The sequence below is a fragment of the Lontra canadensis genome, unplaced genomic scaffold, assembly GCF_010015895.1.
Source record: "Lontra canadensis isolate GAN:19392208 unplaced genomic scaffold, GSC_riverotter_1.0 scaffold2, whole genome shotgun sequence".
Taxonomy (NCBI): domain Eukaryota; kingdom Metazoa; phylum Chordata; class Mammalia; order Carnivora; family Mustelidae; genus Lontra; species Lontra canadensis.
The window spans coordinates 48,195,110-48,209,989 of NW_022630996.1; the positions used below are offsets into that span (position 1 = coordinate 48,195,110).

At 34.1% G+C, this 14,880-nt stretch overlaps 1 protein-coding gene across 8 annotated transcripts in view; it reads right to left on the bottom strand.

Moving 5' to 3' along the window:
• The window catches only part of HDAC9 (histone deacetylase 9), an 856,076-nt gene that overhangs the window by 54,201 nt on the left and 786,995 nt on the right, over positions 1–14,880 (bottom strand). For all 8 annotated transcript variants that reach the window (XR_004384558.1, XR_004384557.1, XM_032873697.1 and 5 more), the window contains one exon: positions 14,711–14,844. Coding sequence is in view for 6 of the 8 variants with exons in the window: in XM_032873697.1 (XP_032729588.1) it covers positions 14,711–14,844 (134 nt within the window). In the remaining 2 variants the exon portion in view is untranslated. The remainder of the gene's footprint in view (positions 1–14,710; positions 14,845–14,880) is intronic.

Sequence of the window (14,880 nt, forward strand, 5' to 3'; positions counted from 1 at the left end):
TTAAGTAAATCTGGTTATAATTTTATCTACATTGTGATTCATGAGTCACTTTCAAAATGATCCCTTTTATTCATTTGAAGTCACTGAAATCCTTGACCAAACAGATTGAGGGGGGGAACTAAATGAGGATGGATTCCATTGATAATCAAGTTACTAGACTGACAGACTACTAAGATTATTCAGACTGAGTCTGCCTGAATCCTACCTACATGTGGATAATAAAGGGTGATATCACATGGCAATAAAGAAACATCTCTGGCCAAGAGGAATGATATAAATCTAACAAGTCTTATGAGAGTATCAGGAAAACCAAGAAACAAAGGGTAAGTCATGACCATGCAGCCCACATAAGATATTAAAGGCACCTTGAACAAAATAAGAGGGACACGCAGGCTAAAATCTGAGATTATTATTGAGGTCATTGCTCTATTTAATGCTGGGGTTACTGTAACACTGGGGCACCTGGGTGGCTCAATCAGTTGAGCGTCTGACTCTTGGTTTCTGCTCAGGTCATGATCTCAAGGGTTGTGGGATGAGCCCAATATCAGGCTCTGTGCTAGAGGGGAGTCTGCTTGGGGATTCTCTCCTCAAACCTTCTCCAACCCTTCCCCCTACTGCCCCCACCAAATCTCTTTCTGTAAAATAAATAACACTAAAAAAAAAAAAAGCTACCATGACACAAAATATCAGCTAATGAATGGAAGAAGGAAGATTATGAAGAAGTCCCTCTATTCATTATCATATTCAAATAGTACCCCATAGTTTCTATGATATTGAACTAGGGCAAGTTTGGACTTCGTGGCATAATTAAACACCTGTAGTAAGAACTAGCTAAGTAATTAAAAATGAACTTAAAGGTGAAAAGGAGGCGTAGTGGTCTACTGGGAAGAGGATAATGAATGCAATAAATTGGATAATTCACACTATCAATATTTTTAAGTCCTGAGGTAAGATTATAGATGTGCAATACAATGAGAAAACATTTCAAACCACAGGTGAGTTAGGGAAATAAATAAATAAATAAATAAATAGGTGCATGTTAAAATGAAGTTTCAGTAACATTGAAGGGAAGTCTGCTCAGTGCTTTATGTGTAGTTTCCTAACACAATGCCCAGAGTTTAGATATTAACTTTTATAATGAAGGCTTAATTCATTCTATATGCCAAAAACCTTGTTTTCTTGTCCTTGTTTTTCAAATAAGCTTAAATTTGATAGTTATACTTGGTAAGTCATCCTGTTTGATTGTCTTCGATCCTATTTTTTTCCCCTCTGCATGTGTTTTTAAATTTTCTCTTTAATCTAATTTGCATTTTTAAGCTGCTTTTCCTTGGGGCTTTTGTTTGTTTGTTTGTTTAGTAAAAAAGATTTGTACTATACTCTTTTCCAATGTCAATTTTTCTGCTAAGAAGACCTGTTTCACATCATGTAGCAGTGGTGTGCTGGTAAATGTTTAACAGAAATGGCTGTAATTTGTAGTATTTGCTGAATTCCATGCTATAAATATTCCCACCAACGCCTATTTCAAGATACCAGTGTGATGTGACTGAACTCAGATTTGAGTAGAGATATACACACACGGCTTTCACAAGCCACTGAGAGCTCCAACATATCACTGATGGACTATTGTTCTGTTTATTGATAATAAGAGGAAAACTTTGCCTAATGATTATTTCCTTAAGAAACTCTTTTTTTTTCTTATATGAGAGTCTGTCTTTTTCAAAAATTACATACTTTGTTGTTATTTTACCCCAAAGTATGATGCTTGTTTAAGTCTTCCATATTTTCCACAGAAATTCCAATTCCTTATCATATTCCATACCACTGATCCAGCCTCATTATTTACTTTTATTCTATTCAAAGTAGCCTTTTCTCTGCCAAAAACAAAACAAACCCAAAACAGAGCCACCCACAATTTCAAGAAGTCTTAATGTCTTTATCTATGTAATTTTACTATAACAGATAAATCCTTTCCTTTGATTTTTGCTTGTCAAAATCTCATTTTTATTTAAGACCAAGGTTAAATGTTATCTCTATTAAAATATTCCTCCATCCTCATAGTTAAATATAAAAGGTCCTATTATTAAATTCCTAAGGTATTTTGTTAATATTGCTTTTAATGTTACTTGTATTAGAACTTTTGGGGAAAAAAATAGATGTCCAATAAAAGACTACTGAATGAATGGGAAGATAAAGGAATGTTGAAATATGTCTGTTTCACCACTGAAAAAAAAATGCTTTCTTTCTTTTATTGGTAATTGGAACCCTATGAAGTATATAGGTTCTTAGCCCACATTCCTTTTAACACCTTCTGGAAATCCTAAAGACAAACAGTATATAACATCTACATGACGGAGTTTTGAATTACCAGTTATCTTCTACTTTATTTGGCATTTGCTAAAACAGATAACAACAACAAAAGTATCCAGATATCACTTTGGCTCAGCTTCTTATAAACCTTATAGAATATAAGAAATGTAATATCATAGGCCATATCTACAACAGAAAGTATCTTTAAATAATATTTTCCAAAACATATTTACTCTCTTTATTCCTACATTCTCTTTCAGAAAATGGATAGGATTCAGTCTAAGAAAAAAACCTTAGAAAAATGTATTCTGAATTATCATACATTGTCCCTGTATTCAATTCTCCCTTTCTCTACTCATGAATTCCAACTATTTACGAGATTGTAAGCTTTGCCAGATTCACACCAATTCCCCAATGGAGTCGGTCATACATAATCTAAAGGATGAAAAGATGGCAAAACTTCTTTATTTAAAATCTAAAGCAAACAAACCCCTGATGACCAACTTGGACAGTACCATCTCCAGAGTTCACCTCAGGGGTAGTTGTCAACACCTATTAGAGTTAATTCAAGGGACTTTTTCAGCATCTTTAGAGCAAAAAGTCACCTTGGGAAGATATCAACATATACAATCACTAAGTGTAACCACTGCTGCTGAAATCCAAGTCAGAAAAAAAACAGCTGAGCCACTCAACAGAAGATTGCAGTTATAAAGAAGAGGGGAAAGGAGAAAAAGAAACAGAGAGAGGAAGGCAAGAAGGGAAAGTGGGAAATAAAAAAAGATAGGAAGGTAAAAAAGGAGGGAAGAAGGGAGGGAAGGAGGGAAAAGAGGGGCACCTGGGTGGTTCAGTTGGTTAAGTGTCTGCCTTTGGCTCAGGTTATAATCCCAAGGTCCTGGGATCGAGCCTGCACCAGGCTTCCTGCTCAGTGGGCAGTCTGCTTCTCCCTCTCCCTCTGTCCCTCTTCTTGCTTGTGCTCTCTCTCTCTCTCAAATAAATAAATAAAAATTTGAAAGGGGGGTGGAGAGAAAGAGGAAGAGAGAAAAGAAAGAGGGAGGGAGAAAGGGAGAAGAAGAAGGAATGAAGGAATGAGTAAAAGACAAACCTTAATAAGAGTGAAGGAGATGTAAAAAAAAAACTAGTCGATATTTTAATACTTCATATGGTGACAGATGGCAGCTACATTTGCAGTGAGCAGAGCACAACATAGCAAAAGGCTGAATCCTTGCTATACCCTTGAAACCAATGTTGACATTGTTTGTCAACTCTACTCAAATAAAAAACATTTTAAAAAAAGAAAAAACATGCCATAGACTCAAATATAAGGGCTGAACCTTTCGTACCAGAGGCTGTAGCATCATCCCAACAACTTCCACATTGACAGCAATTTGTTTTTTTCTCTAACAAGCTTAAAACAGTTATTTATTCTGTTTTGACAGGTGGCCTTTTAATGGCCATGTTTCCAATTTACTACCCAAGGCTCTTCCTACTATATGTCCTCCCCTTTCTTTTACCTGCCTAAAGTTTTTCAATGTTTTCGTTTTAGATTCCATAGGAATGCCAACAGCTTAAGCTTTTCTCACCTCTTGGAAACATTTCCTTCAGGGCAAGCAACCCAGGGTGCTGTTAATTGGCTTTGCATAACAGTAGACAAATTTGTCCTTAAATTAACTGTGCCACTGTTTGCTGCCACCGCCACCAGCACAAATGCAGACTACCAAAATCATTTTCCCTGAGAACCTCACACATATTTCTATTACTGATTCTAAAAATGATGTAACTATTTGCATAAAGATCTCTGACGCCATTTCAAGCAGCCTGACTCTTCTGATTAAGATAGTCACTTCAATTTCTTGCAAACCCCAAGCTGCTGTTTCTAAGTGCTTCACTGAAGAAATTCAAAAATATTCATCATACACTGATTGGACTGATAAATCTAAGTTCTGATCTTTGCCAAGAAAAAGAAAAAAAAATGCACTTAAGGTATGTCTTCAAAGTCAGTTGCCTCAAGGAATTTTCTGTACCATGCTTAAACCAGTTTTAATCCAATACTGTATTATTTTGACTGACCTTGTGCATATTTCTTAAAAGGACAGGTAAAAGATGTTTTGGTAACTAGATCATTTTCATGATAAAAAATATTTAAAAGGAAAAATACCTATTTTGGTTGCATCACTCAGATAACTTAATTTTTAAAAAATTAAGTTTTTTTGGTACCCATCTATATATTTACACTAAGATGCAGAGCCAAAAGTTCCTGCTGATTTTATAATTCCTTTGAGTTATGTAATACATATTATTCTGCTGATAATAAGTCATATGAAGCAGCATTTTGCTGTACTGACATGGCCTGGCCAAGAACAACAAGGAAAAGAAACAGCATTCAAAAAACTGGCAAAATGTTTATGAATTCTAATCTTCTACACATGAATAAATACATCTGACAAAGTGCAGAGTACCTCAAAAAGGCCCTTCTTGACCTTCCTAATTTGAGTTCATTTGCACATTCAGTGTTGAGAAGCCAAGGTAGGTTCTGCCAATATTTTAAGCTAAAGCTTTACTACATTTTACTATTTGTAAAAGTGAAATGCCAGATAATAAGTTATAATTGCCCTATTAATCACTTGAAAAGGGAGTTTGGAGGGAAACTGGGATTTGAAATCGCAATAATTGGTATTTGAAAGATTTTTTAAAAAATTCTCTTACCTAGACCTTACTACATAAAACTACTGTGAAAACTATATGTATGCACTTTTTAAAATGATGAGGTACATGCAATATGCCTTATTATATATTATTTTTTTCTAAAAGAATGAAATTTAAAACTTCAATGCAGTCATGCTGTTAGTCATGATGACCTTTGAACTGGAAAAAATATATAGAAAGCCAGACCTTGGATTATAAATTATATTGTCAATGAAAGTGAGAAGAACTCTTTGTTTCTTAAGTTGTTTCAAGTATTACATTTTCATTTCCTTTTTTCAAATGAATTATAATGCACAACACACATGTATTTTTCTTCCATTTTTCATTAACAAAAAATATCTTTCTTTTCTTAAGCTTTGTTCCTCTGCATACTGATAGATGTGACATACCAAAATTTACCTTTCAAAGTTCAATATACCAAATCCATCTGTTTCCCTTAAAGTATCTTGTGGGGAAATTTATAATCTTATTTATATTCCAAAGAAACCTCAATGGAAAAAAAGATACAGAAAATCAGAGATCATTTAAACTTGTCTTCCTTTAGTTCACGATACACAAATTTTAGATTGTGCTTATGCAATTAAAGATAGTCAATGAAAGAAGACAAGGTGGTATTTAGGGTATTATAATAACTAAAGCAAATTTACTACAAGATGTCCAGATATTACAGTTGATTAAACTGTCAATATAGCAAAAAATAATCATTTCAGTTGTAATTTACTGGAATTTTTGGTGCCTACACATCCACATGATCATGTTTAAGACCGACCAATGACATTTTTATCCCTTCCTCTATCTCAAGCCTGGTCTTTTTAAAAATGCAGAGAAAAGGTACAGTAGGTTTGAGAATAGGGCCCAAACTTTAAATTAGGGGATAATGTTCTAAAGCAATGTCACTAATTACTCTACAAAAACAGTCTGTTTGAGCTCTAGGCATGGCCCGTATAATAAAATGACCACAGACATCCCAGTCAAAAGTTCATGTAGTGGAAGGAAGGTACAAAACACAACCATTTAGCTTTTTAGTATATTCAGACAAATTAAGAAAACCATGTAACTCACACAACTGACTAGAATGTATTCTGAAATAAGTCATCTCTTAAAGAAAGAGACCACACCAAAAAAATTATTCCACTCTCACTGGAAATCCTCCCTTGGAAGAATAAAGTAGGCCAAGTGTAAAGATTACTAGCACAAAGAAATAGAATCTCATTTGAATGAATGTGCTCAAAGAGAGCCAGTGAAATCCATAATTTCCTTTCACATAGTTGGAAAAGTACTTGGCTTTTGCAACTGGGTAACATTTTTTTCTGAGCAGGTCAATCATCCATGGAGCCACAATCCACAACCTACTGTGATTTTCTGCACATCTGGCATAAGCTTTATAATGTAAATATTAAAACCAGTCTGCTTCTCTAAAATGTTTCCATATTTAAAATCAAGTAAGTTGAGACTGTAGGTGAATATGCAAAATATGTTTTCTGGTAGGCAAATAGAGCAGCTCAACATTAACTGACAAGACAGAAGTAGCATTTTTTTTTTTTGCATTTCTTTATTGCCATACGTGTAAAAAAAAATGCCCAACATTATTTTTTAAATCATTTGTTCACAGGAAACTCAGAAGGACTCTAATATTTGGAAAATATTAGACATTCTGAACTTTGTGTGATCTGAAATAGCAATGCACTAATAATAATAATCATTAGATGGCAACATCCTTGAGTTATTGTGCTGTCTAAAATTACACAACAGAGTAAAGACTTAAAGATTGCTCAAGTTTTCTTTCTCATCTTTTCCTTAGGAAAAATGTACATATTTAATTCAATAGATAAGGCATAATAGTCATGTTGAAGTACTACAGATTTGTAAGATAAAGGTGACAATAAAACCTAGGTGTTCAGCATGCGGAAGAAAAAAAACACTTTTTCTCCCGTCATAAATACCAGAGACAAAAGCATAAGTCACTGTTAAAAAATAATATGCATGACAAATTTAAAAAATGATTTTGTTTATGTTTATTTTGTAAGTGGTCATATTGTAAGTTCATGAAAAAAGGTAAACATATAAAACAGTCTTAACACTTGTATATATTCACTATAAAAAATAAAGAGTCACTCTGGAAAACCATATGAAATTTCCTCAAAAAGGTTAAGAAGAGCTACCCTGTGACCTAGCAACTACACTACTAGGTATTTATCCAAAGGACTCAAAAATAGTGATTCAAAGGGGCACATCTACTTCAATGTTTATAGCAGCAATGTCCACAATAGCCAAAATATGGAAAGACCCCATATGTCCATCGGCAGATGAATGGATAAAGAAGATATGGTGTGTGCACACAAACACATTATATACAAATTACATGTACTATATATAAAATGGAATATTACTCAGCTATCAGAAAGAATGAAATCTCACCATTTGCAATGATGTGGATGGAACTAAAGTGTATTATGCTAATCAAAATAGGTCAGTAAAAGAAAGACAAATACTGTATGATTTCACTCATGTGGAATTTAAGAAATAAAGTACATGAACATAGGGGAAGGGAAGGAAAAATAAAATAAGATAAAAACAGAGAGGGAGGCAAACCATAAGAGACTCTTAACTATAGGAAACAAACTGAGGGTTGCTGAAGGGGATATGGCTGGGGGGATGGGGTGATGGGGTGATGGGCATTAAGGAGGGTACATGATATAAGGAGTACTGGGTGTTATATGCAACTGATGAATAACTAAATTCTACCCCTAAAAATAATAATATACCAGACGTTAACTAAATTGAATTAAAAGGGGAAAAAAAACAGCTGTGAAGATGGTCACTGAGATCAGGAAAGCAACACAGGAACGAAGTGAAAATATCAAGAAAGAGACTGAGAATATTAAAAGGTACCAAACAAAAATCACAGAACTGAAGAATAAAATAACTGAACTGAAAAATTCAACAGAAGAGTTCAAGAGCAGACTAGATAAAATGAAAGAAAAGATAAGTGAATTCAAAGACAGGTCAGTGAAACTCATCCAGTCAAAATAGCAAAAAGAAAAAAAAAAGAATGAAAAACAGTAAAGATAGCGTAAAGGACTTATAGGACACCATGAAGCAAATCAAAGGAATTACAGGAGTTTCAGTAGGAGAAGAGAAAGGACAGAAAACTTATTTGAAGAAATAGTGGTTAAAAATTATCCTCACCCTGGGAGAGAAACAGATATCCAAATATAGAAATCCCAAAGAGTACCAGATTAGATGGATCTAAAGAGACCCACATGAAGGAACATTAAATTTTCAAAAGTTAAAGACAAAGAGAGAATCTTAAAAACACCAAGAGAAAAGCAACTTGTCACAGATAGGGGACTCTCATTAAGTTTAAGAGTGGATTTCTCAGCAGAAACCTCAGCAGAGACCAGAAAGGAGTGGCATGATATATTCAAAGTGCAGTAAGAAAAAACTGCTGATCAAAAATACCCTACCCCACGGAACCCTCCTACACTGTTGGTGGGAATGCAAGTTGGTGCAACCACCCTGGAAAACAGCATGGAGGTTCCTCAAAATGTTGAAAATAGAACTACCCTATGACCCAGCAATTGCACTACTGGGTATTTACCCTAAAGATACAAACATAGTGATCCGAAGGGGAACGTGCACCCGAATGTTTATAGCAGCAATGTCTACAATAGCCAAACTATGGAAAGAACCTAAATGTCCATCAACAGACAAATGGATCAAGAAGATGTGGTATATATACACACTGGAATACTATGCAGCCATCAAAAGAAATGAAATCTTGCCATTTGTGATGATGTGTATGGAACTAGAGGGTATCATGCTTAGCGAAATAAGTCAATCAGAGAAAGACAACTATCATATGATCTCCCTGATATAAGGGAGAGGAGATGCAACATGGGGGGTTAAGGGGGTAGGAGAAGAGTAGATGAAACAAGATGGGATTGGGAGGGAGACAAACCATAAGTGACTCTTAATCTCACAAAACAAACTGAGGGTTGCTGGGGGGAGGGGGGCTGGGGGGTGGGATTATGGACATTGGGGAGGGTATGTGCTAAGGTGAGTGCTGTGAAGTGTGTAAACCTGGCAATTCACAGACCTGTACCCCTGGGGATAAAAATATATTATATGTTTATAAAAAATAAAATTAAATTAAATAAAAAAAATACCCTACCCCAAAAAAGCAGTCATTAAGAAGTGAAGGATAGATACAGTTTTGCAGACAAACAAAAGCTGAAGTATTCATCAGAATTAGATTGCCTTTACAAGAGTTGTTAAAGGAAGATCCTCAAGCTGAAATGAAAGAATACTAATAACATAAAAATGTTTGAAAGCATAAAATTCACTGATAAAAGTAAACATGTAATTAAATTCAGAATACTCTAATATTATTTTGCTAGTGGGAAATCACTTATAACTCTAGTGTAAAGTTTAAAAGACAAAAGTATTAAAAATAGCTATAACTACAGTAATTTGTTAATGAATACACAATATAAAAAGTTATAAACTGTGATATCAAAAACATAAATTGTGGGAGGGAAGTGTAAAAATGTAGTTTCTATATACATTAGAGTTAGAATGTTAGCAGCCTAAAATACACTATTAGAAGATACTTGCAAGCCTCATGGTAATCAAAAGCAAAAACCTATAGAAGTATGCAAAAGACAGAGAAATCAAAACATAACACTACGGGAAATCATCAATGCACAAAAAAAGATAGCAGGAGAGGAAGAAAGGACTATGCAACTGCCAGAAAACAGTAACATAGCAACAGTAAGACTGTACCTATCAATTCTTACTTCAAATTTAACAGACTAAAATCTCTAATCAAAAAACATAGAGTGGTTGAATGAGTACAAAAATAAGACCTAACTATATGCTGCCTACAAGAGAATAACTTCAGATTTAAGGATACACAGACTGTAAATGAAGGGATGGAGAAGATATTTCATGCCAGTGGAAACCAGAAGAAAGCAGGAATAAGTATGCTTATATCAGAAAAAATAGACTGTAAGTTAACAACTGTAATAAGAGACAAAGAATGTCATATGATGACAATGAGGTCAATTCATCAAGAGTATATAACACTTGCAAATATGCACCCAACATAGGAGCAGCTAAACTTATAAAGCAGATATGAACAGATCTGAAGAAAGAAATACACATAAATACAATATTAGGGGACTTTAATACCCCACTTTCAATAATGTATAGGTCAGCCAGAGAGAAAATCAATAAAGAAATGCTGGACTTAAATGATGCTTTAGACCATATGGACCTAAAAGACATATACAGAACATTCTACCCAACAACAGCAGAAAATACATTATTCTCAAACACATATAGGATATTCTCCAAGAAAAATCATATATTAGGCCATAAAACCAGTCTCAGCAAATTTTAAATGACTGAAATCATTCCAAGTAACTTTTCTGACTACAATGGCACAAAACTAGAAATCAATGACAAAAAGAAAACTGGAATACTCATAAATATGTGGTAATTTAACAACATGCTCCTGTACAACCAAGGCATCAAGAAATGAAAAGAGAAATTTAAAAATCTTGACACAAATGAAATAGAAACACAACATGCTAACACTTATGGGATGCAGCAAACAACATAAAAAAATCAATGCAACTAAGAGCTGGTTTTAGGAAAAGATACATAAAACTGATAAACCTTTAACTAGACCAAGAAAAAAAGAGAAAAGCCTCAATTAATAAAATCAGATTTGAAAGAGAAGACTTATTACAGAAATCCAAAGGATCAAAAGAAACTACTATGAATGATTATACATCAATTAGTTGGATAACATAGAAGAAATGTATGAATTCCTAGAAACACAAACTCTACAAGATGGAATTCTGAAAAAATAGAAAATATGAACAGACCAATAACTAGTAAGGAGACTGAATCAGTAATTAAAAACCTCTTAAAACAGAGAAGTCCAGAATCAGATGGCTTCACTGGTGAATTCTACCAAATATTAAAGTACTAATATCCATCCTTTTCAAAACTGAATAGGTGGTAACATGTCTGAACTCACTTTAGGAGGCCAGTAAATCCCAGTTACCAAAGCCAATAAAGGACACTACAGGGAAAGTAACTGTACTCCAATATCCCTGGTGAACACCAGCAAAACACTCAATAAAGGACACTACAGGGAAAGTAACTGTACTCCAATATCCCTGGTGAACACCAGCAAAAACTCTCAACAAAAATATTAGCAAACTGAATTCAACATTACTTCAAAAGGACCATACACTGTGATCAAGATTTACTGCAGGGATGTAAGAACAGTTCAACATACACAAATCAACCAATGTGAAACAATACATTAACACAATGAAGGATAAAAGTCATATGATCATCTCAACAGATACAGACAAAGCAACTGACAAAATTCAACATCTTTCATGATTAAAAAATTTCAACAAATTCAGAATAGAAGGAACATGCTTCGACATAGTAAAATGCCATATATGACAAGCCCAGAGCTAACACCTTACCTAAGATCAAGAACAGGACAAGGATGCCTGCTTTTGCTATCTTTATTCAAGATAGTATTTTAAGTATGATCTAGAGCATTTAAGCAAGGAAAAGAAATAAAAGGTATACAAATTGGAAAGGAAGAAGTAAAACGGTCTCTAATTGCAGATGACACAATATATATGGAAAACCCTAAAAATTCCACCACAAAACTATTAGAGTTAATAAACAAATTCAGTAAAGTTGCAGAAGGCAAAATCAACATAAACAATCAGTTTTTATGTATCAACAATGAACTATCTGAAGAAGAAATAAAACAATCCCATTTACAATGGTATCATAAACAATAAAACATTTAGAGATAAATGTATCCAAGGAAATGAAAAGTCTATACACCAAAAACTACAAGATACTGATGAAAGAAATTGAAGAAACAAGTAAGAACAAATATGCCATGTTCACTGATGAGAGGAGTTAATGGTAATAAAACATTCAAATTACCCAAAGCAATCTATAGATTCAATCCAATCCTTATTAAAAGGTATTTTTTTATATAGATAGAAAAAAAATTCTAAAACTCATATGATACCACAAAGACCCCAAACACATGAACGGATCCTGAGAAAGAACAATAGTGCTGGAGTCATTACACTTCTTGATTTCAAATATACTACAAGTAATCAATGCACTATGGTACTGGCATTAGAAACAGACACTCAGATCAATGGAAAGAAGAAAGGGCCCAAAATAAACTCATGCACATATGGTGAATTAGTTTTCAACAAAGGATCCAGGAATATACAATGGAGGAATAGTCTCTTCAATAAATGATGTTGGTACAAAAAAGAAAAAAAGTGAACTCCAATCTTACATCACACACAAAAATCAATTTAAAACATTAAAAATGTAAATATAAGATTTGAAACAATAAAACTCTTAAAAGAAAACATAGGGGGTAATCTCCTTGACATTAGCCTTGGCAATGTTTTTTTGGATCTGACACCAAAAGTAAAGGCAACAAAAGTAAGCAAACAAACAAAGTGGGAGTACATCAAGCTTAAAAACTTCTGGACAGCAAAGGTGAGTAAAATGAAAAGGGTTTAACCTATGGAATAGGAGAAAATATTTGCAAACCGTATGTCCTATAAGAGGTTAATATCTAAAATATATAAAGAACTCATACAATTCAACAGCAAAACAAAAAACAAACAACAGCAAAAAAACAAAAAGGCAAAACCCCAAATAAACCAATTAAAAATGGTCAAAAGGCCCAATTAGAAGTTTTTTCAGAGAAGACATAAATGGCCAACATGTACATGAAAAGGTGATCAATATCAGTAATCATCAGGAAAATGCAAATCAAAACCATAATGAGGTATTACCTCATGTATTATCAAAAAGAAAATAGATAAATGCTGGTGAGGATGTGGAGAAGAGGGAAACTTTGAGCAATGTTGCTGGAAAGGTAATATGTATAGCCACCATGGAAAACAGGAGGATATTCCTCAAGAAACTGAAACTACATGTTTTATGCTGTATGATCCAGCAATCTTACTTCCGGGTATATAGCTAAATGAAACAAAATTACTATCTTGAAGAGATATCTGTACTTCAATGTTTATTGCAGAATTATTTACAATTGTCAAGGTACAGAAACAAACTAAATGTCCATCAACAGGGGTGCCTGGGTGGCTCAGTCATTAAGTATCTGCCTTTGGCTCAGGTCATGATCCCGGGGTCTTGGGATAAACCCCTGCATCAGGCTCCCTGCTCAGCAGGGGGGTCTGCTTCTCCTTCTCCCACTCCTCCTGCTTATGTTCCCTCTCTTATTGTATCTCTCTCTGTCAAATAAATAAATAAAATCTTTAAAAAAATGTCCATCAACAGATAAGTCGATAAAAAAATGTGGTGTATGTATGTGTATGTATGTGTATATATATATATATATGTGTGTATATATATATATACACATACATACACATACATACACCACATTTTTGTTGAATTGAATAGAATATTATTCAATTCAATTCAATTCAATCAATTTTGTTGAATTGAATAGAATATTATTCAATTTTTCATAAAGAAGAAAATCTTGTCTTTTTTAAAAAAAGATTTTATTTATTTATTTGACAGAGAGATCACAAGTAGGTAGAGAGGCAGGCAGAGAAAGAGGAGGAAGCAGGCTCCCCACTGAGCAGAGAGCCTGATGTGGCGGGGCTTGATCCCTGGACCCTGGGATCATGACCTGAGCTGAAGGCAGAGGCTTTAACCCACTGAACCACCCAGGCGCCCCAATCTTGTCTTTTTTTGATAACATGGACAAACATGGAGGGTATTACACTAAGTGAAATAAGCCAGACACAGAAAAAATAATATTGCATGGTATCACTTATTCTGACCACTCCCCCACTGAAAAAAAAGCAGCTGAACTTGTCGAGACAGAGGATAATAGTGATTGTCAGGGGCTGGGGGTGGGGGGGAGGGGAAAAGGAGATAATAAGATAAGGGGGGTAATAAGGAGAGGTTGATAAAAGTAATTAAACTTTCAGTTATAAGATGAATAAGGTTTGAGGATCTAATGTATAACATGATGACTATAGTTGACAATACTATATTATGTAATTAAAATTTGCTAGGAAAGTAGTATTTAAGTGTTCTCACCAAACAAAAGAACAAAGGTACAAACAAAAAGTATGTGAGGTGATGAATGCATTAATTTCATTTCATGGAAGGAATCATTTCACAATGTATACATATATCAAATCATCACATTGTACACTTTAAATGTATTACAATTGTTTCAACTCTATTTCAATAAAGATGAAAAAAATTTTAAAAGCTTTACTTTCTCCCTTGAGCTAACACAATCCTATGGAAAATCTCAGGAGAAATTTTGAGTTGTCTGTTTTTCAGTGTTTCAATGATTATTAGCTGGGTCAATATACAAAGCATTTCTCCTCCGAAGAGTTATCTTATTTACTGAATTCATGAATAACCTGACTGAGGGAAGTGATATGTAGATTAACTGGACAATAGTTATACCATATGACAGGAGCACATGTAAACTTCTCCTTAAAAGCTTACCTTCTCTCTTAAAATTGTAAGAGCAACATTGTGCTTTCTGATTACATGGGATTAAAAAAAAAGTGCATGCATATAATCCTAGTCCTTTAACCCTACTCTTGTGTACTTTTTAATTTTTTACCTCATTTCCTAGAAGGGCATTTACACAGGCTTCTGAGGCATCACAGATGGCTGTGAGATCATGTCCTCCTTCTAGAGCCAACACCACGTGTCCATCAGCCAATGTCATCAACTGCTTCGTCAAATGACCAAAGCCTATCATAACACAAACAGAATATTTCAAGTATTAAA